The sequence below is a fragment of the Miniopterus natalensis genome, chromosome 7 (assembly GCF_054644295.1).
Source record: "Miniopterus natalensis isolate mMinNat1 chromosome 7, mMinNat1.hap1, whole genome shotgun sequence".
Taxonomy (NCBI): Eukaryota; Metazoa; Chordata; class Mammalia; order Chiroptera; family Miniopteridae; genus Miniopterus; species Miniopterus natalensis.
In genome coordinates this window covers 52,808,853-52,835,923 of record NC_142087.1, presented here as the reverse complement: position 1 = coordinate 52,835,923, position 27,071 = coordinate 52,808,853, and the positions used below count along the sequence as shown (strand labels likewise).

The 27,071-nt window shown below is 35.4% G+C and overlaps 1 protein-coding gene across 3 annotated transcripts in view; it reads left to right on the top strand.

Moving 5' to 3' along the window:
- Positions 1-27,071, top strand: part of RPRD1A (regulation of nuclear pre-mRNA domain containing 1A) — a 53,341-nt gene that overhangs the window by 19,035 nt on the left and 7,235 nt on the right. For 2 of the 3 annotated variants that reach the window (XM_016195963.2, XM_016195962.2), the window contains exons 2-6: positions 1,271-1,400; positions 4,811-4,917; positions 5,141-5,238; positions 8,447-8,573; positions 8,689-8,864. In XM_016195963.2, the coding sequence (XP_016051449.1) occupies positions 1,271-1,400; positions 4,811-4,917; positions 5,141-5,238; positions 8,447-8,573; positions 8,689-8,864 (638 nt within the window). Of the gene's footprint in view, positions 1-1,270; positions 1,401-4,810; positions 4,918-5,140; positions 5,239-8,446; positions 8,574-8,688; positions 8,865-9,965; positions 10,629-27,071 lie in introns of those variants that run through there. The other variant, XM_087819046.1, reaches the window with a different exon arrangement.

Below are 27,071 nucleotides of genomic sequence, written 5' to 3'. Positions count from 1 at the left end.
CAAGGGATGGGCTGCCAAAAGTCTGGTACATTCTGGCAGTGATACTGAAATATACCAGCTCTATCCATTTTTCGCCCACCTCAGCTATTAAGAAGCAACCAGCTGTGTTTGACTGAACTCTTTGTCCAGTCTGGGACAGATAAAGTCCTTTTAAAAATTACCTGTAGATTATGCACTTTCTGTGGCAAAGAATATTACTAAATTAAAGTAGATTGTGTACCTTATAACACCCATGCATCTCCCAAACATGTCGTCTAATCTGTAGTGATTCAGTTTACCAGGGGAATAAATGAGGCTTTCCAGCAATTATTAATAAATCTTTGATAGATTTTTTTGTTTCAAGATAATGGCTTTTCTCCTGATTTCCTTCTATAGGACCTACAGTAAGTAATGTTTATTGGGGTGTGTACGTTCAATTTTTTGCTGCTTCTCTACATGTAGAAGGCTTCCCCTGGAAAGAAGGTTCTTATATTTATAGATAACACAATAAATTTTAGCTATTGTGTTTATCACCTTTGTCATCTGTGGTTTTAAATTTCATTCTTCATGGAAACATGGCTGATTAAGTTAGATTATGATATTTTGCATTATATCAAACTGAGTAGGCATATGGTCTGTATAGTTTAAGAAACGAGTAATGACCCTATCACTTTCTGATTATGAATAAATAAAACTAGATTATGAACTAATTGTGAATTAGCGAAATTAGATGGCATTTCTGTAATCCTGATTGATTGTTTCATATTGTTTATCTAATATCCCAGACTGTTTTTTGAAGCCTTGTAGTTGATTTTTTGTTTGCGAATTATTTTTAAAAGACTGGATTTCATATAGTGCTTAATAGTTGTAATAAAATTGTGTACAGGATAGTCACAGAGATGCATTTTTGTACAGACATGAGGATTTCAGTGTATAAAAGTATTAGTTTGGGAATAGCAATAAGACTAGCCATCAAGGAAAAGTAGCTTGGGTGACTTAATAAAATTGCAAAGGAAACAGAAAGATATATCATTGACTACCTCTGCCTCTTGAGTTCTCTTTTTTCTTCACATGGTTGAACTCCAGAAACCACAGAGTAGCTATCCTGGTAAGTTGAAAAATAGTAGCTTGATAAGTTTGGTTGTAGAATGAGAAGCTAGGGTTGAACATTATAAATAAAGGTTAGTAGGTTTGTTGTAGTTCTCAAACTGCTTAATTCAGGTATTGAGAAAGTTTGTTCAAGTTAAGTGAGGATATTTTAAGTAGATTTTAAAATTTTTTTATTTTTCAGCCAAACCAAACAGGAAGCTTACTTTTCTCTACCTAGCCAATGATGTCATTCAGAACAGCAAAAGGAAGGGACCGGAGTTTACAAAAGATTTTGCACCAGTTATAGTGGAGGCTTTTAAGCATGTTTCAAGGTATGATCATTGTTTTGGGTACTAGGTAATCTGTTTTAAATGCATAATATGTCCTTTTGCTAAAGTTGCCTTAAGCCATTAAAATAAAAACCAGGGGATGTATTTCTTTGAAGTTTTTATTTGAAAAGACTTATCTATAAATGGCATTTGTAAATGTATTACATACTTTCTGTGAAGGAAATTTTTTTGGAACTGTTGTTAAGGTGGGCATTTGGAGTACTTGAATTACAGCTTTCTTTAAAGGGACCAAAAGCAACTGCCATATTGGAATAAAATGAAAATTTGTGGCTTATAAAGCTATCAGTATTCCAGGATAAACTTAGTATGTTTTTTCCTCATTGCTTATAATGATTTTAAGGTTTTTCTAGTGTGTTGGTATATGTTATAACATTGTTAAATGCTTTGGAAATATAGAATACTTAAAATAATTATAAACCTGTTGAAAAATTTTGCTACAGAAAGATTCTGAGTGTGTAGGAGTCTACTTTGGCTTATGCCCTTTTTAAATGCTTATTTCCAAACATGCAAATATTTGGTCAGTTGCTGAGTAAACATTGTTGGGATAGACTATTAAATCAGTCAAAATTATAGAATTCAGTGGTGAATGATAATTTGTGTTGAATGATTTAAGGATGAAAATACACTCACCATATGCCCTACAGTTTTGGTCACATTGGATGCATTTAAAAAAAATTACAGAGTGAAATACTGCTGTATGTTGCTTTCTTTAAAAATATGTATATATAGATGTATATAGATAGATAGATTAATTTCAGAAAGAGAAAGGGGAAGGGGGGGGAACGATGAGAGAGTCATTGATCTGCTGGCTGCCTCCTGCACTCCCCCTACTGGGGAGGGAGCCTTCAACCCGGGCATGTTCCCCCTATTGGAAATCAAACCATGACCTCCTGGTTTGTAGACCAACGCTCAGCCACTGAGCCACGCCAGCTGGGCTTAAATATTTTTTATCCTTTAATTTAGATACTGTCTTTTACCATCTTTTCAGATGTTGGTATTTAAATCTTAGAGTTCAGTCCTAGGCCCTCTTCTGGAGTCATATTCTTCACTTGCCCTCTGGACGATTTCATGCACTGCTGTACTTAGTTATCATCCACACCCTAATAACTTATAATCTTATGCTCCAGTCCAGATGTTTTTTCTTTCAGACTTCATATCCAATTGTATTTCTAGTTGTGTGCCTTGGAATAGCTCAAACTCTCTGTGTCTGATATTGAATTCATTATGTCCTTGCTCCCTGTCATACTGCTTCTATTCTAGGTTTCATTCACTCAGTGAATGGCAGCTCCAGTTAAGTATCATCTTTGACTCTGTGATATTGTGATTTATGATATCTCATGCTGTCCTTTCTCCTTCACTCCCCTTATCCCATAGACAACATATAGTTCCCTCAGTTCTTTAGATTTCTTTTCATCCCAATTACCATACTGTCATTTCTGTATAATTGCAATAGCCTCCAGAATTGTTTAATCCTTTTAGGAAACTAGCCAGAGTTGCAGAGCTTATCATAACACTCTTGCCTTGGAGTGGTTCTCATTTGTCCTAGAGATCAAGTCTAATGTCCTAAGCTAGACTTAAGATGTTTCTTCATCTTTGTCTGGGTATCTCAGTTGGTTAGAGTGCCAACGTTGGGGGTTCATTCCCTGGTCATGGCACATACAAGAATCAACCAACAAATGCATAAGTGAAACAACAAATCGATGTTTCTCTCTCTCTCTCTCTCTCTCTCACTCACTCACTCACTCTCACTCTCCCTGTCCCTTCTACCCTCTCCCTTTCTTCTCCTTTTCTACTCTTTCTAAAATTAATAAATTTAAAAAATAATAATAAAAATAAAGATGTTCACCCAGCCGGTGTTGCTCAGTGGTTGAACATCTACCTATGAACCAAGAGGTTCGATTCCGGGTCAGGGCACATGCCCGGGTTGTGGGCTGGATGCCTAGTGGGGAGGTGCAGGAAGTAGCCAGTCAATGACTCTCTCACATCATTGATGTTTCTGTCTCTCTCTCTCTCTCTTCCTCCCTCTCTGAAATCAATAAAAACATTAAAAAAAAAAAAAAAAAGATGTTCCTTCATGGCTATGTCTACCTCTTCAGACTCCTCTCTCACGTTGCTTCCACACACATACACTATAGTCTGCAGGTTAAACTAACCAAACCTCTTTTGTTTCTTTCTGCCTTTAGACTTTTATTTATATATGGTATCTCTCTAGAATTCAAGAAAATATTTATTGACTGCCTACTATATGCTAGGCCCTGAGGATACAATAGCGAACTAGACAAAGTTCTGTTCTAGTGGAGTTTGCTTACATTTCAGTGGATAACACAGGTAATAACTGGATAGAAAAGTAAATATAATGCCAAGAAATAAGTACTGTGAAGAAACAAAGCAGGGAAGGAAGTAGAAATATAAGAAGGAGCTCAGTTATATCATGAGATAAAATGTGACTTTTGTGGAGGTGGCATTTCAACAGAAACTAAAAGAAAGGATGAAATGAGCCATGTGACTGTATAGGAGGGAAGGATTCTAAGTAGAGAGAATACTTGGCAGAAACATTGAGACAGCTCTGTGCTTGGCATGTTTGAGGATCAGCAAGGAGATTTGTACATGAACTGAGGTAGACAGGAAGCAGAAGATGTCCATCTTGTGGCCCAGGATAAGAATTTTGAGTTTATTTGTGGTATTCACAGCATTTAGAAAATCAGTGTGTTCTAATTCACATTGGTAGAGAGTAGTGAAAGAGTAGAGTCTGGGAGACCAATGAGAAGACTTAAAAAATCCGAGCCAGAGATAATAGTGACTCAGTCTATAGTGGTAGTGATGAAGCCATTAGGAAGTGCCTGGGAGTAGTCTGTTTCCCACTTCTCTGTGTATCCAATCTTCAGATCTCAAATGTCACTTCCTTAAATACCCTTCCTCATCTCTCTAGACCTGGGCCAGGTCTCTCTGTTGTGCCTGTCTTTAACACCTTGTTCTCTTTTGTGGCACTTACAAAAACAGCTGCCATAAAGCTCCTTTGTATCTTCTATGTCAAAGATAGTGCCTTGATTAATAAATATTTGTTGAGTGAATTTCAAAATCTGTTAGAATCTTCCGTAGCCTCATGTTTAACACCCATTAGGTTAGGGGTATCTTCTTTGTAAACCCCTAGCAGCCAGTAGACAGTACTAACACATTTGCATTTTTTTGGTTTAATAGTATGTTTTTAAGGGAAACAAGAAGTATGTCTGTCTTCTTACTGCCCCCCTGAACTGCTGGTCACATAGTGGTTGGTGCTCAGTAAACATTTGGACAGCTCTTTTCAGGGAATGAATGTCTATTGTATTTAGTCACCAATATCTTCTCAATAGCACTATGCATTTTTACTGTTAATATTTTTGTTTTTTCTGTAGTGAAACTGATGAAAGTTGTAAGAGGCACCTTGGAAGAGTGTTATCTATTTGGGAAGAAAGGTCTGTTTATGAAAATGATGTATTAGAACAACTTAAACATGCTCTGTGTAAGTATATAATCTTTTATCATGATCACTTCATTAAAATGTATTCTTTCATTTGGCCTTGGCTGGGTATCTCAGTTGGTTAGGATGTTGTCCTGATACACCAAGGTTTTGGGTTCAGTCCCGTCCGGTCCATACAAGAATCAACCAGTGAATGCCTAAATAAGTGGAACAATGACAACAAAAAATATTCTTTCATTAAAACTTAAATTTTCTTTCAATTCAGATGGCGATAAGAAGTCTAGAAAGCGAACTTATGAACAGATAAAGGTGGATGAAAATGAAAACTGTTCCTCTCTGGGATCTCCAAGTGAACCACCACAGGTAGAAATTTTTCTCTGTTAAGGGACTCACTTCATGTGGCCACCAAGCTGTATTAATTTCAGTGTTTTACTATTACAAATAGATCTTTATTATACTTCTCGGTACAAGAAAGAAATTACATGAATATCTTGTATTTTATGATTAATAGGGTTAATGTAATATGTTGTGTATTGTATATTAGGGCAATTATATTTTACATAGAAAGAGGATTTCTGATTGCTTAGTATGATTAGGTCTGGTGAGATAGCCATTATTTAAACAATTTCCTTTTAAATAAATAAAACATTATATAAGACTATTTGTTGTATGAATTAAGTACATGAAACATTTCATTTCTAGAAATAACACTGCCCTTTTAAGTATTTTTGCTTTTAAATATGTAGCAAACGAGTGTTAGAGTAACAAGTATATATTTATACAATTCTTTGTGACTATAATGGGACCATGTAGTTTCATGGTAAGATAAGATGGATTAGAATCATTAATTTAATATTCCATGTCCTCCCAGATTGGTACAGTATAGAACTCCTTAACCATTAGATGATTCCAGAAAGACATTTTAAACTTTTAATTATGTGGGCATTGAGTCTTAAAGCTTCCTCCTTCTATGTTTCAAACATATAGGAGGGACAGATAAAATTTAAAAGGCGAAAATGAAGACATAGCCATACTCTTAAAACAAGGTAAATATCATGGTGGGCTAGAAATGGTACAGAAACATAATTCAATATGTGAGCTAGAGCCTGGTTCCTGCTGAGCTTTGATCTGGAAGCAGACATGGGTTGCTAGAAATTAATATCCTAGAGGGTTAACAAGAACTCAGAGTGCTCCATGGGAGCTGGAGGACAGGACCCAAACTCATTGCATTAAACCAGAGGCTGGGTAGAGCTCTTTCCCGCATGAAAGGAGCTTGAAAGAAAGGTACAACTGGTTACTTCTAGAACTGTGGATTTATATCAGTATTAGTACTAGGGAGGCAGAAAGAATCCGACCAAGGTGCTCCACTAGGGCCTGAGCCAAACTACCTATTGATTCAGTTACAGGAATGCAGAAGCCAGTGTGGTTGCCATGGATAAGAGCTTGATAGAAAAGTAATAAGAACATAACATTTGAAACAACCAAGTGCTAAGGTTTATGTTTCTTTTTATTTGGTAATAAGACAGAGAATCCCTTTGTATTAAGAGCTTTATTGTTACATGAACAGTAGTTAGATATCTGAGTTCTAGATACAGGGTCTGACCCTTTCCTACTGTTCCTGATGAAGGAGTAACCTCAGTTGTATTTCTTAGGAGTATCTGAGTAAACCATCTGCTTCTTCTCTAGTCCTTTTATAAATATTGTTGCTTTTCACTTTTTTGTTTTATGTTTTTTAAAATTTTGTTGCTTTTTGTTTTATATTTACCACTTTCAGATGAGTTGTACTGCTTAATTCTCAGTGTTTCAGTTTTGTAGACAGCATTTTATTTCTATCATTCTTTATAAGAATGATTAAAATTTTTCTTTGTAGGATCCAGTTGAACTCATTTTATTCTCCCCTATTAGAAAGTCCTAGGCTAGTGTTGTTTCATAACAGCTGTGCTTTCTTACCTGATCCTTGCCTCAGCAGTAGGAATTTGGAATTAATTCGTGGGAATGTGAAGATGTGATGAGAATAAGTTGTAGTTAAAGCATGCATACATTGTCAAGACCATGAAGCCAGGCTTCTTCTTAGAGCTCCAGAAAATTTTAGAACTCTCTAATACTGATGAAAAAATTACACACGCGCGCGTGCATTCTCCCTCGGGTCGGCAAAAGTAGGTTTTCAGTTCGTATGGAAAATAATGCAATAATTAATAATATAAGAATAAACTCTGTGTTTGGTGTACTCACAACTATAAACCTACTTTTGTTCACACCTGTATATATTTGTGAATTGGGGCACCATGGGAAACAAGCTTCCTGGTAATTGTCACTGCTCTTAAGCTCACTTTCATTGTAGAAGGGATTTATCTTATAATTAAATTATTATTTTTTATATTGGGATTTGAAACATATAGTAATGAATTAAAAGTATACATATTTCTTACTGGGTTCCATTCATTCTTATGATGTTTAATCACTTGCTATGTGCTAGACCCCAGTGATAGCATTTTTTGTAAAGGAATAACTTAAAAATCAATTAACTGTTTGTCAGAGTCATCTTAATATATACACAGAATTGGTAATTTCCAGTATTTTTCAAGTATGTGTATAATTACCTAGTGTTCCAGGATCTAGTTTTAGAGATTAAAGGGGGAAAAAAAGAAAAGAAAGGAGGTGGGGTGGGATGGAGACTAGTAAAAAGAAAATTTAGTCATTTTTCTTTGGAATAAGTTTATAGACATTATGATTCTGAAATCACCAGCAAAGATTTGCCCTTCCCTCCTAATTATAGCTGGTCTATGAAACAGTGCAACTAAAATATTCTAATAAAATAGTTTTTATACTGGTTAAAGCATTATATAAATATTAGTTATCAGATATATGGAACTTTGTGATATTTTAATGATCTTCTTAAAAACTGTAGAATAATTGAAGGAACCATATTTAAGCATATTCCAAAACTACATTTTTCTTTTGTTTTAATTACATCATTTGTAAACGGAGTCTGGGAGACTCTTCTATGTTGCGATAGATGATGATTTGAATCCCCCTCCCCCAGTCTTCAATTTTATATTAAAAATTCTCATATATATTGATAATATAGTGAATATACATCATACATAAAACTTGTATTCTCCAGTCTGCCTTCCCTTTTACCACTGTGTGTATTTGGCAGAAAGAAATCAGTCACATCAATTTAATAGTCAAATAATTATTTTTACACTGTCTCCACCACTGGAGTGGGAGTTCCTTATGGCCAAGGGCCACATCTCAGTTATATGTTTCCAATTTATATATTTCCAGTACCTACCATAGTGTAGCTTCTTTTTCTTAATATATAAAAGAAATGGAGTGTCTTCTAAAGCAATTGATGTTGGAAACTTTGAACTTGTATGTAGCTCATAAGAATTAAGACATATGAAATAAATTTTATCTTCTGTGTTTAAGATTCATTTATTTTGGGGAGTGGGTACAGGGTGGAAGGAGTCAACGGGGAAAAATGGGGGACATCTGTAATACTTCCAACAATAAAGATAAAATTTTAAAAAATCATTTATTTTGGTTCTAAAGATGTATAACTTTTTAGACTCTAGATCTCGTTAGAGCATTACAAGATCTAGAAAATGCTGCCACAGGTGATGCAGCAGTTCATCAGAGGATAGCTTCTTTGCCTGTTGAAGTCCAAGAAGTATCCCTACTAGATAAGATAACAGGTAAGACGTCCTAAATGTGATCTGAATTTTGGGGGGAGTTTGGGGGTGAGGAAACAAACAGTATATGGCATTGTTTTTGTTTTGTAATAATTTTACTGTTCTGTGCTTTTCTTAGATAAAGAATCTGGAGAAAGGCTTTCTAAAATGGTAGAGGATGCTTGTATGTTGCTGGCAGATTATAATGGCAGATTGGCTGCTGAAATAGATGATAGGAAACAACTCACTCGAATGTTAGCAGATTTTCTTCGTTGTCAAAAGGAAGCCCTTGCAGAGAAAGAACATAAATTGGAAGTGCGTAACCTTTTCCTTCTTTAGTGTTTATTTAATTAATTTCTTTTTTGGTAGGGATTTTAAAATATCTTGATATTTCTGCACATTTTTGCATTTATTTGACATAGACCCTTTTTAGACAGTAACCCAGGTAAGTTACTTGCATTAATGTGTTTCTACTTGAATCAAGTCAATCCATCTAAGTAAATTTAGATATTTGAATTAGCAGAATTGGTTGCATTTAAAATGTATTTATATGTGATTCCAGTTATAGTAACTTATGAATTAAAATCCTTATTTTCAAGAACACAATAATGGGAAAATAGCAGTTATAAAGTCTGGTGTCAAGTTCAGTAAATTATGGTTGGAAATATTTAATTCCTGTTCTGAGTACATGGAATCTTTTGGGTATACAATTAAGAAATAAAAAAAAACTTCAGGGCATAGAATTTGTTGTGGGTATGCTAGTTCCCTGTCTCTGTTCCTGAACAATTCATCAATTTTGTTCAGGAAGGTAATTTTAAGTCACTTCTTTGTTTTATCCCTGATCCTGATGCTTAACATATTCCTACCCCACTCCCAGCTTATACACACCCTTTAAATCAAGTGATGATTGATACTGTTGATGAGAAATCTGGAGGTGCAGCAGTAAAAAAAAGAAGCACTCTCATATTTCCTTTCAGCAGAGGAATCTTTGTCAGAAGTGGATGAACCAGATTTGGTTTTATTTAAAAGAAACTTTCGTTTGACTAATTTTTGTTTAAATTGTATACTGCTGTAGCAATTTCTTATTCTAATAATATGTAGAATTTCTAATTTATCTGGATGCCTTTATTTAGAGATTGTTCTTTGAAATTTGTAGTAAGTTATGATACTACCTCTAAGTTGCTTTTCATTAATGTTTATCCCCTCCCCCCAAGTATGTATGTCAAGACCATATAATTCAAGCATTTCTATACTGTTTAGTTCTTGTTTCAGCAAACTAATTGTGCCATAGATGGTTGTGTTTTCTACCTGTGAGAGCATCTACCTGATGAAGTACCAGCAGCACACCCCCCGATTTCTTAATTCTTAATTTAGCATTACCCCTTTTCATTTTGTTCTTTCTCTCCTCACATACAGGGTGGGGCAAAAGGAGGTTTACTGTTGTGAGTATGCAAAACAGTTTAATTTTTATTTTTTATTGAACTTATTAGGGTGACATTGTTTAATAAAATTATATAAGTTTCAAGTGTACAGTTCTATAATACATCATCTCTATAAGTCAAGTCTACCCTCACCATTTATCCCCCCTTTACCCTCTTCTGTCTCTCCCCCGTCTCTTTCCCTCTAGTAATCACCATACTGTTGTCTGTGCAGAGTTTATTTCTGTATTAATTATTATATTATTTTGCATATGAACAACTGTAAACCTACTTTTGCCTCACCCTGTATACTCTCAAACATAGTCGTTGACACCATGCTCTCTCTGCCATTAGAGAAGTTGTCCAGTTCTCCATAGAAAGGAAAAGATAGAATTTGTTTAAAAGATACTTTTGATAGTTAAAACTTACCAGTTTTTGACCTTGTAATGGAACTTTAATCTTAAACATATCATTACTTGTTTTATTGTTAGCAGAATTAAGGGTAAGTAATGTCCACATTTTTTGTCTTTAGTCTTTTGGTATGGTTTCTTTAACTTCTATTGAGCTTCTGTTGCAGGTATTGGACGTGGCATATCTTCTAACGAGGTCATCATCATTAGCATATTCTTCCTGCTAAAAATAAATATCAAACTCCAAAGCCTGTATTGTCTCATGTTTTTAAAAATTGAAGAGAGAACTGAAACTTTGTTATTCTACTTTATACTTCTTTCTCACTTACGTTGGTTATTTGTCACTGGTTACAAAAATAGAATTTATGTTTGAAATGTAAATGTAGAAAATAGAACAGATTCTACCCTCCTCACCCCCTTTTTCCAGTGCGTGATGAGGCTGACAATAATTACAATAACATTTACCATGTATATCAGGTACTATTCTAAGCACTTCACATATATCAGCTCATTTAATCCGATATAGCAGGAAGTATTACTATCCCCATTTTACAGGTAAGGAAGCTGAGGCATTTGCCCAAGGTCACAGAGAGGTAGTAGGTGGTTTAGAACCCAGGGAATCAGTTTCCAGAAAGACATATTTGCTTTTAAGTTTTACTTGAAATGTAAGATTTACAGCAAAACCTAAGCCCCATCTCTATAACTATTCCTGCTTTCTCCTTCCTCAGAGGTAATCACTGTCTTGAAATAAAGTCTTCTAGGAGGTTTTTTAGTGTGGTTTTTTTTTTCCAGCATGACAATATTATAAAGAAACCACCTAAATTTTTTCTTTTAAAAAATATATCTTTATTGATTTCAGAGGGAGGAAAGGAGAGGGAGAGAGATAGACACATCAATGATGAGAGTCATTGATCAGCTGCAGCCCGCAACCTGGGCATGTGCCGTGACCAGGAACTGAACCCCGATCGCCTGGATCCTAGGTCGACGCTCAACCGCTGAGCCACGCCCGGCCAGGCGCCACCTAAATTATGTTAAACATTTTTTACAAGTAAAGAAATACTTAGGTTTCTAATAAACTAGGAGGTTATTCCACAGAACTTTTTGTAAATTATCATTTGTAACTAAGTGATTCCTTTGTCATAAGATAGGAAAATGATTTGAGATACATAGACATTTTTTGTACTACATAGGTGATATCACTTTATAGTTGAGACTAAGAGGTCAAGATTTATACTTACCAAGTCAGCTGTGATATTATCAAATAGTTATCCATTTTTGAACATCAACTGTGATCGACCAGGTATTGATGTGTTATTAATTATTCTTTTTTATTTTAATGGGACATAATGTCAAGTAAAAGTTCAGGAATTGGCTATATCATATTTCTTAAGGAGGCCATTATTAAAGCATTTGTTGTGAATGAAAACATGAAGGGTTTTTTCTTTAATTTGGGAAATTATGAATTATTAGTTTTGAAACTTATGGCTAACTTTAGCTGGTTATCAAGTAGATAACTTAAAATAGACTATTGATACATCTAATTTATATTTGTAAAATCTTTCATAGATTGCTATGGGAATCATCTCACCATTTAGATGTTGAAATTATTGTATAAACTATTACCCACTTAGCTTATTATTTTAGAAAGCTTTCATGGATAGACGACTTTGACATTTTGATTTTTATGTTTTTGGAAAGGAGACAGTATAGAGATCAGAAATTCTTCATATTCAATAAGATAATGTTTTTGCTCAATTTTGGATACTTTTTTTCATGATGTAGTTGGTGTATAAGGAAGCATGCTTTTATAAAATTCCTGTGTATCTCATAGTACATGACCTAGTTTAAATTGCTAGGCTTCTGTAGAAAATTGGAAATCATAATTTGATAGCTATTAAAAGGCAAAATCAATCATAGTTCTAAGTTCTAGAAATAAGGATGGGAAAGCTGTCAGAGAGGACTGTGTTTATCTTTTGCAGTTTTATATCAGTATATTCAGATTAACTCATTTAAAAAATGAGGGCATAGTATTTATTGTATGATGTTTGTTTAGTTTCTGTCCCTATTCTCATGTCAGATTGCATCCATTAAGCTGCTTTTATTAGTTTGTGCATTATATGTAGTATCTTAAAGAACATCCTGGTGCTAGCAGGTTTGTATAGCTGTGCAGGAATATCTGTAGAATTGATTCTCATAAGTAGAATAGCTAGGTCAAAGGGAGTGTATGTTTTTAAGTGTTGATAGTATACATAAGCCCTCTAGAGGGTTAGGCATTTTTTAATTCCTTGCAGTGTGAGTGCATCTTTTCCTGTATAACCTTGCCCACTTTGAATGTCAGTGCTCTTTTAAATTTTTGTATATCTGATAGGTTAACAATTATTTTTTCATTCATTTTGACCATCTTTTTAAAATATTTATTAGTCATTTTATTTGTATTCCCTGTATCTTTTGACTACTTTTCTGTTTGGTTCTGAGTTTGTTTATTAATATTTGTCTTTGCTTTTAGAGATTCTGGGCTTTCTGGATATAATTAAGATGGCCTCAGTTCATAACTATAAAAATACTATGCTGTGTTTTGTAGGATTTTTTTTTTTCTTTTTCTAATTTATCTGTTAGGATTTTTTTGTTTCTGATATGTGTAATGTTGGGATCGAACTAATAATTTGAGAATGATAATCTCCCCTCGTTGTTTATTGATTAATGAATAATTAATGACTCAGTCTGTGAAATGCTATGAAATGCCATTTTTGCCATGCTATGAAATACCATTTCTTTTATACTTAATTCCCATATATACATGGGAATGTAGTCTCTCTTTTATTCTACTGGTCTATTTGTCTTATCTACCTTTAATTATACAGTAGATTTAAAAAATATTTTTGATATTTTTTATGTTATCATTTTAACTGATTGTAATTATGTATATGAATTTTTCTTCCCACTTATTTTATATATATTTTCCTACATAATATTTTAAAAGACATTTGCTACATAGGCATTTTTTATTAAATTATTTTTCAGTTACAGTTGACAGCTAAGTAGACTTAATTTACATGGCCTTTTCCCTGTTTTCAGATATATTGTTTACTTTTGTTGTCCCTCTATCTGCTAGACAGTATTTTCTAGGTTTTTCAAGAATGCTTGCTTTTATAAAACTTTTTGTTTTCCAAAACATTCAGTTTTCATTTTTTTAAATGCTTAAGATAAATTTTATTTTGCCTGACTCATTTAATGATTAGAAATTTTTGATGCCATACTCTTAATATAGGAAATACGAATGTTTAATATATATAGCATTGAAAACGCAAAGTTAAAAATATATTGCTGAAGGTGTTACCTGCATGTAGCTTTTTGTTGATTATTGATTCTCCACTTTACCAATATTATTCAAGGACATAGTAGTAAGAATATGGGGAATTAAGCACTCTTTCACCTGTGATTCAGTTATTTCTTTACATCTTAGTCTGTTTTTCTATCGAAATCATATTGATTAAATTTAGATATGATTTAATAAGAATGAACTGGATTTTTCAAAGAAGTAAATATAACTAACTTCTTAGTGGTTCCTTATATTATTTTTTCGAGATCTAAATATCATTAAGTCTACAGTTTTAATGGTTAATTTGTCCATCTTTTAAAGAATCGTGTAAGCTTTTAATTATTTTTATTGATTTTTTTTTTTACCATAGGAAGAAAGCTACATAAGCACAAGGCTTAGCATTATATATTGGCTCCATGTTTTATTTTGGATGCTATCCTTTTCATGTAATACATTGTGTGCATCTTATATCACTATTTCCCTTTTTAATATATGGTTGAGTCATATTTTGATAAGAGTTTTAACATACTGATGAAAACATTTTCAAATGATCCTTATTGTCAACCTTAAGACTCACCATTAATTTCAAGGAGCTTGGTGTCTCAAAGTCATGAGCCTATCCAAAGTTTCTCAGGACAAATTACATTACTCTCGGTCATTATCCCTTGTTTCATTTTTTCCTTCTTCACTTTCGAAAGTTTCTTGACATCTGTGTACCGTGGTTACCTCTTCTCCATCCTTGAGTTATAAATTGATTTATTAATTTAGTGGCTTTGGGAGGGAGCTGAGATAAACTATGAATTCAATTTGTTATATAAATGGAAGCCCTTTTGTGTTTTATTAAATAGAACTGTTGACTCCTGAACAACACGGGTTTGAACTATGCGGGTCCCCTTATAGGACTTGGAGGGTGCCAGAAGTTATGTGCAGACTTCTGACTGCGTGGGTTTTGGTCACCCATAATGCCTTTGTTGTTCAAGTGTCAGTTGAATGTCTTTCATAACTTCTGCCAAACCACCCTTGTCTAAGTAGTTGTACAATGCCTGGATTGTTAACTGATCTTCCTGTTCCCTCTTAACTTTCCACATCACTGCAGCCAGATTGATCTTTTAAGAAGAAATCAGTTCTCATCCCTGTTTAAAACTCTCCAATGTTTCCCATCACACTTTTGTATCTTTAAACTCACTGTGGCATGAGCCCCTTTCAGCCTTATCTCATGCAATCTCACAGACATCCATTTTGTTCTTCAAGCAAATGAAGTATGTTCTCACATCAGGGTTTTTCTTTGCCAAAGGCTAACCGAGTGGCTGGAACGCTCTCCTCATCCTCACTGGTTCCGCTTTTCATTCATGTTTATGTTCCTTTGTCACCTCTTCAGGGTGCTCCTCAACCCCTTTCATTTGGTTCCACCTGGCCTTTCTCCTGCCTTCTTACCGTCCACTGTATCACATTGTCATTTTGTGTGTTTTTTTTGTTTTTCATGGTACTTACTATTTGAAATTTTTAATGTCCATATACTTAGGTATCATCTGTACCTGCAGAATTTGAGCTCTGTTAGAGAAAGAACTTTGGTTTTTCATGTGCTGGATCATGTGGTAATTCTATTTTCAGTTTTTTAAGAAACTGTTGTACCTATACCATACTATCCGTAGTGGCTGCATCATTTTACATTTGTAACAATGCTCATGGTTCCAATTTCTCCACATCCTTGCCCACACTTGTTATTTCTGTTTGTATATATTTATATGTGTGTGCACACTCATATTCATGCATTGGGGAAAATAGCAGAAATCCAGAATAAAAGAATAAAACTGCAGCCTACTATTGATACTGAAAATACATACATTGAAATAATAGCCCTTTTTAAAGTTTCTCTCTTCCCTTTCCTTACCAATTTTGTTTGTAAAATATTGAATCATATTTTTCTTATTGTTTGATTGCCATCATTCATGTGTTATTTATCATTAAAAAGTTTACTTGAAAAGCTATTCCAGCCAACTATATCAAAATAAAGGACAGAGATGCACAGGTTATGAAGAGTAACATAAGTAGTGCAAGTCCTCATATGTGCATGTCTGAGAGGGGCTTCCATTCTGCTCACCCAGGAACACTTTTTAAATGTTTTCATTGATTTTTTTTTTTTAGAGCAGGAGAGAGAAGGGAAAAACAGCAATTGGCTGCCTCCTACTGGGGTCAAGCCCACAACCTGGGAATGTGCCTTGACAGGGAATTGAACCTGTGACCATTTCGTGCATGGGACAATACTCAACCGACTGAGCCACACCAGCCAAGGCAGAAACAACACTTTTTTTCTTTTGGCATATCTACTGTATTTTTTTCCCTTTCTCCTACCCATTTAACACTTTGGCACATATCTTGGATATTAGTGTTTCATTAATTTTGCGTGATTTGATGCACCCTTTTATTGAGCCTAAGTTGCTTTTTATGTTTGTTTCTCAATTTCTTAGTTTTGGCTTAATTTTCTGTTACTATATATTGACTCTTCTGAACCTACTCCATGTTACTCATGTTTTCTCATCCTTATTTCCTTCAATATTTTTCATAGACTTTTGTTGTTGCTGTTATATTTGTTGTATTTATTGTATTGTATTTATTTACAGCATGCTTAGTTTAAAGTTGGGAGTGGGGATTGTTTTGTCAGATTTTAATGGGTTTTTGTTGAAATAAAGGACTTACTATAGATTTTACTTGGCTAGTGCACAGATTCTACAGTTCCAGGGCAAGTTGGGAGGGAATGAGTCAGAGAAGCTCTTCGTGCTAGAGTTTTGTGAGTTTGCCAAGTCAGCTCAGACCTGATTGGAACCTTGCCTCTAGTTTGCTGGCACATCAGTCACACTGTCCACTACCCCTGTAGTTATTGTGGTCCCTGGATCCTCCCCATGCTGCTGGGAGTCCAGCAGGTGCAGGTTGCCTTGTTAAAGTGGCTTATAGGAGAATCTGCAGTATAAATGTCCGTAATGACTGTACAATGATCATGCCTCCAAAGCCTGGTGAAGTGTGCAGGAGTGTTTGATCCTGTTTAATGTTTAATTAGCTACTGTCTACTTTTTATAAACCTTAATTTGTTTCTCTGTTGGTTAGCTTCTTATATTCTTCTATTGCTGGCAAATGAATGCTTAAAGCGTTTTCAGTTCCCACTTTCACTTTTCCTAATCAATGAGTTTAGGAATTATGCAAGTAAATACTTGAAAGTGTATGTTTGATGAAAGTTTGGGCTTTGAGAAAAGATCTATAATATATGAGTCTTTATATTTTTTATTCTTCCATACATACTACATAATAAATCCTTTGACAATGTGGCACTGGCTTTGTTTATGCTAATGTTGGGACTACCTAAAAAAAAATTGTTTTTTGGTAATATTAGTCATTCTTCATCTTGGATTTGTTTATCAGATTCTTATGTAATTATTTTTTAAAATGTATGTATTTTTATTACATTCTTGAGTCAGTGTTTCAGCCTGTAGAGTTGTTTAAAAACTTGTTATTTCTTGTCTGGCTCTCTTGGTTTTGTTTCTTTTGCAAAATTCTTGAGGATATATTCTAAGTTACAGATAAAAATATTTTTTATGTGTTGAAGAGATAATTGTTGGTTGACTTTGGTCTTGGATTAATAAGCACGTCAAGAGGCAGTTTGGCTTTGTGGTGAGGAGTGGGCACTTTGAAGCTGGATCGCTTCCATTGAAATTCTGGCTTCGCCACTTACTAGCTTAGTGGCATTGGGCAAAGTAAGGAAGTACCTCTGAAGTTCCAACCCAAAACAAAAAAAAACTTGAAGGTTTTCTAGCTAGCTTGTATATGTCTTATCATTTAACCAGTGAATTGTGTGTTTTATTTATAGAAGTAATCTAAAAGAGTGTAAGATGCCTGCAGTATTTTATTATCTATAGTTTTCTCAAAAAGAAAGTGTTTAAATTCTTGGCATCTCCATGATTTCACCTGGATTCCTATGTTTTTTAAATAGTTCGTTAATCATTTTCTGAGATTCTGACTTACCTGCATTGGGCTTGTTATTTATAGAATCTGCCTCTTCAAAGTTAGGTACAGTATGTGCTGCTGTTCACCCTATCGATAGTTCATGATTTCTTGGAAGTAATTGTCTCAGAAATCAAATTAGTGTAAAGTGTTTCCTACCTTTTATCCCAGGGTTCTGGAATGTAATTGATTATGTTGAGAGACTTCGATTTAATTAAAGTGTGTTGTTCACATTATTTCCTTGCCTGATTGAGATTTTCATTCTATTCTGTTGAGAAAACAAAAGCAGAATAGGTCCTTAGATCCTTTCTCAGTCTTAGACATTCTACCCTTGACTTTTTTAAGATGTTAGACTGGCAGCTTTTCCCTTCTCTTAGAACTTAGAGAAAATATATACTAAAATATAGTAAAGAAATATATAAAACCTATTATAGTCTGTATCATCTAATTATGTAATAAAGATGTATATAGAGATATATATTATGTTACATATTTGTTACATAAATATATAAAGAGATATGATGGGTTAAATGGGATGAGAGAAAAAAATGGAATGAGAGACAGATGAAATGGAGGGGTTGAGGTGAAGTGTAGAGATACAGAGCTGCATTGTTCAATAGGTGGCCACTAGCCACATGTTCTGTGTAAGTTAATTCAAATTGAATAACAGTCCTAGCCAGTTTGGCTCAGTGGATAGAGCATCAGCCTGCGGACTGAAGGGTCCCAGGTTCAATTCCATCCAGGGGCACGTACCTGGTTGCAGGCTCCATCCCTCGTCCCGGTTTGGGCACATGCCGGAGGCAACCAATCGATGTCTCTCAATTCAATGTTTTTCTTTCTCCCCTTCTCCTCCTCCCCCTTACACTTTCTGAAAAGCAATGGAAAAAATATCCTCAGGTGAGGATTAAAAATTAAATAAATAAAATAAAATTGAATAACATTTAAATTCTAAGCCCTAGCCATATTTCAAATGCTCAGTAGCCACATGTGGCTCTTGGCTACTTTGTTGGATAGTACAGATGCAGAACGTTTCCACTGTCTCATAAGTGCTGTTCGTGGTGATTGATAAAGATTACTTAAAAGATAAGTATAGGTAAAATGGAGAAATAGATAGGAAATTAAGAAATCACATTTACTATATAAGGTATATGTAATACCTCTGCTCTTGTAAGAGAAAGAATGCTCTGGATCCCCCCCACTCCCCCAAATCGCCGTATTCTTAGATGGATTACTGACAGAGATGAATTGAAGAAAGCAACCATATCCTGGCATGTACCTTCCTAAAGGTGGACGCACTTACACAAATGCTCTGTGCTCAGAAGTGGAACACCTTGAAGCAGAAGGCTGAAGCAACCCACAGTGACTAAGGGTATGGCAGTGGAAACGGGTCAATTCTTGTGCATTCCTCCCTCTTGGGCCAGGTAGCAGTCATGAGGAGTCTATGTCTGTACGAGAGCTTGGAGCAGAGGAAACGCACAGTGTCCCCTCCAGGCTGGTAAGCCTCAGGAGTGATGAGGATCACCTGTGTCTGGAAAACCAGTCCCTGGTATAATCCATGTTGGATCTTGTCTAATGACAACCAAAGCAGGTAGTGCATACAGTGTGTAGTTGCATAAAGATAACATCACTGGAACCACCATGCCTTTTCAGAAAGATAATACATAGGACAGCAGACTCAGAGGGAAGAACTTTCCCCAAGGCAACAGTTCATAGGAAAACCAGCAAAGTAATATAAACTATTAAAAAACCGCCTAGCAGATCTTACCTGTCTTGTTCATCAGTGCCTAGCACATAGTAGGTGTTTAATAAACATTTGTTGAAGGAAGTGTTAAATACAGGTTACTGTGCATGTCCAAATACCTGAAGATCTCACCCCTAATTGGTATCCATCAGAAAATGGTGTCATCACAGCCACATTATGAAAAGCCCTGTGCTTTTTTTCTTTTCATTTACAGTTTACATTCAGTATTATTTTGTATTAGTTTTAGGTGTACGGGTCTGTACTTTTTTATTCTGATTAACAAAGGAATGTTTGTGAATTCTAGGCAGCAAGCGAAGAAGCAATATAAGCAATGGCATCAAAGCTATAATGGCGGTGAAATGAGAGCAAAGGAGAGGAACAGTGGAACAGCTGACATACTTTGTGGGATTTTGGAAAACTGAAAGTGTGTGCTAATGAAGTGCCCCATCTTGGCACATGATGCATTTCTAAAACTGAATAAAAATAAATTATACTAAATTTTGACAGCAAAATCATATATGGGACAATTTCCCCCAGACTTTTTTTACAAAATTCCTTACTATAGTTATTGATGTTTTTTAAGCTCCTCTGCATTATTTGAGATGTAGAATTAGTCTAATTATTAAATATAAACAGTAATTTTTAAACAATAGTACATCATTCTCTTGGCTACAAAGAAATAACATTTAGTAGGAAGAACTGATCTTCAGGTTGGGAAGGATTAAGTTTTTAGCGTACTGAACTGGAGATTGGGGTGCTGATTTTGGTTGCCAGTTCCCTTAACTTTCCTTCAGTCTGTCAAGCAAAAGATGTGTAACATTTGCTATCTCTTATTTTTCAATGAAATGTGCAAAAACAATATTCTCAACTTTGAATTTGTAAAATTTCCTTTGCATTTGGGTCACTGGAATTTTTTTACGTTGAATCCCAATTTAGAGTTATAATACTGTGTTCTCAGTTTTTTGTAGTATGGAACATACATACAGTCATCCAGCTCTGAAGTCTAGGGAGTATCTGAGTGAACCTAAGCATTTCCCACTTTTAGGATGTCTGATTTCTATCCCTGTTGCTTATCACAAGTAGCATGACAGCACCCACATAACCACAGATTGCTGTGCAAAACTGAAATGCTGTCTGTAGCATCATCGGGATAGCTTTGACCGGTTTGCTAACTAATGTGCGAAAGCCTGAATTTGGTGTGAAGAAAGCTGTTCAGGATGATCTGTATATAGTGTATATGAGTAGAGTGTGTAAGGTATATTGGTATATACAGTGCATATACACTTCACACCAAATGAACTTTGTGGAATGTTGGAGATGTCCTGTAGATAATGCAGAACTGAAAACTTCACAGTACAGTTGTAAATGAGGGCAGTGTTAAGAGTTTCCCTTGACAGAACACAGGGTGAAGCCAGGGAACAAAAAGTAAAGAAGAGAGAAAAGATGGGCAGAAGGAAAATGGAAAAGGAAAGAAGGTAGAGAGGAACAGATAGTACTGTTCTCTTCCTGCCTGCCTGAGTTTACTGTGGTGTCCCATCCAGCAGCTGGGATCAGGTGTGCCAGATGACCCATTTTCCTCACCTACTAACCTACCTAGACCTGTCTGAGAACTTACCATCTTCAGGGAGGAGTGGAAGCTCTTTATTTCTAGTGCTATTGAGGTAGAGTGAGTTCTAGGATGTCAGCTTGGGCTTTCCTGCTAGATTTTATTCTACATGCACTCCCATTTTTTTGCCCCTTGCGACTAATTGAGTACCATGTCTTTTCACTTGAGCTTCTGTAGTCAAAATGAAAACAAAACTGTTCATCAAGAAACCGCTCTTGGAGCCTCTGATAACTTAGTAGTTTTTAGATTCTCAGTACTCTCCAGTCTCTTGAATGAAATCTCTCAGTACCACATACAGGAAACATTTCCATACATCATGTGGGTGAAAAATTACCAGTGTAATGCGTGTTATGAAACCCTACTGTTGTACTTAAACTCCGTTGTAGGTGAGATAATTTAAATATTTTATAATAATGTTATTTACTCTGTGTCAGGGCTCTGCTCTAAGTACTAATTCTGTTTTTCAGGTTTCTAAATTGGTTTGAGAGAGAAACGTCAGTCGGTTGCCTCCAGTATGTGCTCCGACCCGGAATCAAACCCTTCACCTTCCAGTGTTCAGGACGATGCTCCAACCAACTGAGCCACACCGGCCAGGGCTAATTTTATTTTTATTTACCACTGTGTAAGGTAGATTCTGTTATACCTGCTTTATGAATGAGAACACTTGAGGCATAGAAATATTAATAGATTCAAAGGAAATTTGAAAATATATTAAAATGAAGCATTAAAATAACTTAGCTCCTGATAACATTTTGATATTTCTTTTTAAAGTTACACATTCAAAACATTTTTTAAAGAAAATATAATTTTAAAACTGTTATAGCCATACTCTGTACAGATTTGCATCCTACTTGGATCTTTATATTGGTTAGTCTTCAGTGAGTATGGAGTACGGATTAGAATAATGAAGTGATAATTAGGTTCTAGAACTTACTGTGTGAACTTGAAGAAATTGATACTGAGCCCATTTTTTCCTCATCTATAATACCTAATCTCTAAAATTCAGTGCTTTTAACTTTTTTCCCTATTTCTTACAGTTGGGAACTTCTAAGTACTCCAGTTTAATTCAACTTATAAAAGCAATAGGTAGAGTTAAAATTTTCTTTCCTTGCCTTTCCCCCCAAAACTCTACCAACATAAAAACAGTATATGCTTATTGTAGAAAACTTGGAAAATAACCAAAAAGGCAAAACGAAAACCACAAGTTTACATTAACCACTGAAAACAGTGTTTTGATGTATTTTGTCTCACTCTTGTTTTTTGTTTTAATAGTTCTATGTATTCAATTTCATCTTTTTTAAACAGGTTTTTTAACTTAACATTTTAGCTAGCCAGTATGTATTGTATCTTTTGTTTCCTTCATTTCAAATAGGAGTGGAACTTTTTAAAAAGATGAGATCTGTTTCTCCACATTGGGACAAATAAGTTATGCTTACTGGACCTATTAAGGGAACTAAGTCTGTGACAAATTAGTGGGGGAATGTTTGCTGTCAAGAATATTGGACAATATTTGTTTCACAGAAGTCCTTGTTGCCTGTAAGTCCAGCTCCTTCGGTACGCCAATGTCATTTATTGGGGGACTGGTATTATTGGCAACTATACCATGTTATTGATTTATGTGTTCATTTTTGAAGTAAGAATTCATGCCAGAACTAGAAATTGCCTTTTTTATATCTGCACATATCAGATTTGTTCAAGCAAAATGTGAACCTCTTATGTACTTAATCAAGATTTTAAGGAGAGCCTTGTGTCTTTTGGACTAGCATGATCTCATAGCATTCTCTCAGGCTTAATTTCCTAAGGCAAGAATTCTTTGTAAAACATTTCTCAGATCCGGTTATATTTAGATCAGGTTATGGAGAAAGTCATTGCTTCATAGCAAAGCCTGTTCTGTTCTTGGAATCTTTCTAAGAGCCAGTCATCTTATGCCAGTATAAAGTAAATTCTTTGGGAGTTTTTAAGGATTTATAAACCTAATACATTTTAAAGTTGAGACAATTTACATGCAATAAAATGCACAAATATTAAGTAGGCTGCTTTAGTACATGGTAAATTTTAATAACTTATTAAATGCTGGACACATCCTACAGTAATATGTTTTATATTGTAATTCCTAATGAGATTTTAGTTAACCTTTTGATTTGGGAATATGTATAGCTAAATGTAGTGTGATTTGAAAATGTATTTGTGTGCACAAAGCATCAGAAAGATTATTGAATACAAGAACAATATGGGCATTCTTAACCTTTGAGTTGCCAGTGGCTTTGAAGAATGTACATATGTGCACATTTGCTTATAACTTTGGTCGAATTAGGGTTGTCTTTGATACTCATGGCTCGCAGTTTAATGATCTATTGGTTCATAGCCATTGCAGATACAATAGGATCAATATGAGTCTGGTATTGCTTTCATCATCCTCTTTCTCCACTTAAAGCTTCCGCTGTCGATAACTACATTTAGAGTCCTCTAAGTTAACTGTATCAATATGGTCAGGACTTGACTTGGCATCACTTCACGGGAGAAAGCTCTGGTCATGTAGCTGTTAGCAAGGTGACATAGCTGCTATAAACAGTGGTAGGCTACAGGCAGCTTTCATTGAATACTGGTGAAACCACAGCTAGATTTCTGTGTTCAGTTCTGGGTTCCACATTAGTAAAAGGAATTAACATATCCAGAGGCAAGGACCAGGATGGCAAAAGAAATGGAAACTGCCTTAGAACAGTTGAAGGAATTGGGAATATCAGAGATCAGACTTGGGGATAAGCATGAGTTATGTATGTGCTGTCTTCAGATGCTTTGAAAGCTGTCAGAAGAGGAGATGGGTTTACATAAGAGCAGAAGGAACAGTGGATGTATTACATGTGACAAGACCGTTCTGCCAGTTAGAACTGCCTGATAAGAAAAAAGTAATGAGTTTCAGCCTCTGCCATCTCCTTAAACGCAGCCCAACCCCTCACAGATTAACAAAACCTCACAATCTGGACTAATTTTCCTCAGTTCTTATTACCTGATAATCATTTTCAGCTTTCAAAAAAGTTATAAGGCATACCAAAAGGCAAGCAACAGTCTGCAGAGATTTTTTTTAATGTGAGAAACGGGCTCATTTATGACACAAATTTTGGAATTAGCAGACCAGGAATCTAACTGATTAATGGAAAAGTAGACACCGTGCAAAAACATTTAAGTAGAGAAGTGAAAATGGTTAAAGAAAATCAAATGCTAGAAATTTTTTTAAAAAACACTGACAAATGAAGAGAGCCTTTGATGGTGACCTCAATATACTGGACAGTGCTGAGGAAAAACTTAGTGAGCTTGATGATAAATTGATAGAAACTTCCCAAACTGAAGCACAAAAAACACACACACGCAAAAACTCAACCCCAGAACATTCAAGATTTGTAGGACAATATGGAAAGGCGTAGCGCACATGCTCTTGAAATACTAGGAGAACAAATGAAGCAGAAGAAATATTTGAAGTAGTAATGGCCAAGGATTCCCAGAATTGACAGACATCAAACCACTGATCAGGAAACAGAACAAATGCCAGGCAGGATACCAAAAAATCTACTCTTAGGCATATTCAAACTGCAGAAAACCAAAGACAAAGGGAAAACCTTGAAAGAAGCCAGAGGGAAGAAGCATCTTACCTACAGGATAAGAATTACAGTGGACTTAGCAGAACCATGTGAGCAAGAAGAGAGAGAGGTGAAAAGTGTTGAAAGAAAACCACCAACCTAGAATTCTATACCCAGACAAGTGAAGGATAGAATAAGGAGTGCTGCTGTTGCAGGTGGTCAAGAAGAGGTTCAAGGACAAGAGTAATGGGTCTAATGTTTGCCTAAATCTGTATATAAACTTAGCTCTGGGAGATGGGAGTATGTATTCGCAAAAATAGTGATGTTACAGAACAGATTCCATTCTTGGAGCTTCCATTTGTATATCAGCATATTGAGAATTAGAGCAGAGATGTAGCAAAGAAACTTATTTTTGCTCCCAAACAGCCCAGAACCTCTGATTTATGGCCTGCCTATTAAAACTTTGTGCAGTATGTTTCATGGGACTTCCAGTTTGGGAAACACCAGATTAGCTGACCTTTATGACCCTGAGATATGTGATTCTTTAGTAACTGGATAATGCATACAAAGGGAATGAGGCTAAAAGTTCACAGAAAATGAAAATAAAGATAGTGTGATTAAGTCTAGTTTCTCATTTAAATATCAGTGAAAGTAGAAACATGAATTTGATTCTTCTAGGATCCCATCTAGGATATCACATTACATTTGTCATGTCTCCTTAAGACTATTGGCTGTGGCACTTCATTAGACTTTCCGTGTGTTTGATGACCTTGATAGTTTGGGGGGAATATTGCTCAGGGATTTTGTAGCCTGTCCCTCAATTGAGATTTGTGTGATGTTTTTCTCCCATACTGGAGTTATGTGTTTTGGGAAGGAAAACCACAGAGGTAAAGTGCCATTTTCATCACATTTTATCAAGAGTACATTCTATCAACATGCCTCATCAGTGTTAATGTGCCCTTGATTGCTTGGCTGGGGTAGTGTTTGCCAGCTTCTCCACTGTGAAGTTAGTACTTTCTCCCCTTTTCATGCTCTGGAAGGAAGTCGCCATATGCAGCTCACACATAAGGCATGGGAATCCATTCAACTTTTCAAATACGTAATGCTTTAAGTGAACCTTTTTCATATAGCACAATCAGCTTTTCATTGAATTATAAGAATTTGGAGAGCAGATATTCTGAGTTGGTTAAGGATAATGGACAGTTCTTCAGATAATCAACATAAACAGTATTGTTCTCAAAGAATTATAGTCGAACACACCCAATGCATCTGTTGGGAAAGCTAGTATTTTCCTAAGGAAATAAGTTCCGAATTTTCCAAATAGATGCTCGATACTTTTTTCTAATTCACTTTTTCTACTTTTTTCATTTCTTTTTAACACTGGGAACATTTCTGCATTCTGCTGTTAGCCTACTTCTCTTCCTGTATGATTCCCAACCAGGGAGGAAGGGGCATACCATGCTCTTGGTACACATTAGAATCGTGGGGTGCAGTGTGATAACGATGGATAATTCAGAAAATCGCGTTCAATATAAATACATTTTTTCTGAAACACACAAAACCAAACACAAAATTGTGACTGATGGTGGATGTACAGAAGATAGAGTAGGGTAAGGGTGAGGCAAATGGTTGAAAATGGAGGAGAAACACGGCCGTACGTGCACTCATAGAAGCCTAATTGGCTCGTACACATCTCAAGGTTTTAGATTGAGGTTGTTTGCAATAATAGCACCTCCATCCATCCACTCGTCGAGCCTGAAACCTCATCATTTCACGTCATAACTACAACTAAGTCCTGCTGAGTTTTCTTGCTGCACATTGTTCTTTTGTCTTTTGAATGAAGGTGTTGTACACACACTATAGTTTGTGAAGCTCTTACTCCTGGCTTAGTTCAGGCCCTAGTCCTCTCTTTCCTAAACAGTTGAAGTAAAATCCTAGCTGGGTTTCTTTCTCAGATTCTCTTCTATACCAACACTAATCCTCTCACGACTTAGATATGACCATGTTTGGTAAGGGAATTTACTTTGCACATGTGTCCTTTATTCTTGCTGTTCCATTGGCCTGTTGTGTTCTCACCCTTGAACCTCTTTCCTGAACTCAGGGAATGTCCTTTACCTCGTATGTCATAGAAGTAGTTTTTGCCTCTGATGGAACACATACTTTATTATAATAACTCAATGTTTCCTTGCCCATCAAATTGTGTGCTCTTCAACATAAGGATTACGATTGATCTTTGTGTTTCCAGCACAGTGATGTTCCCAGCACAGTGACTAGCACATACCATAATAAGTGCTCAAATGTTTGCTGACTGAAGTGTGAAGTCAGTTGAGACCTTTGAGTCAGATAAAATAATGCTATGTTTGTTTGAAAAGCAAAAATAATATGAAGTAATAGCTAGAATCTCAGATCAAAAGACTCAAACTGACATCCAAAATGTTGATATGTAAAGAGGTGCTATAT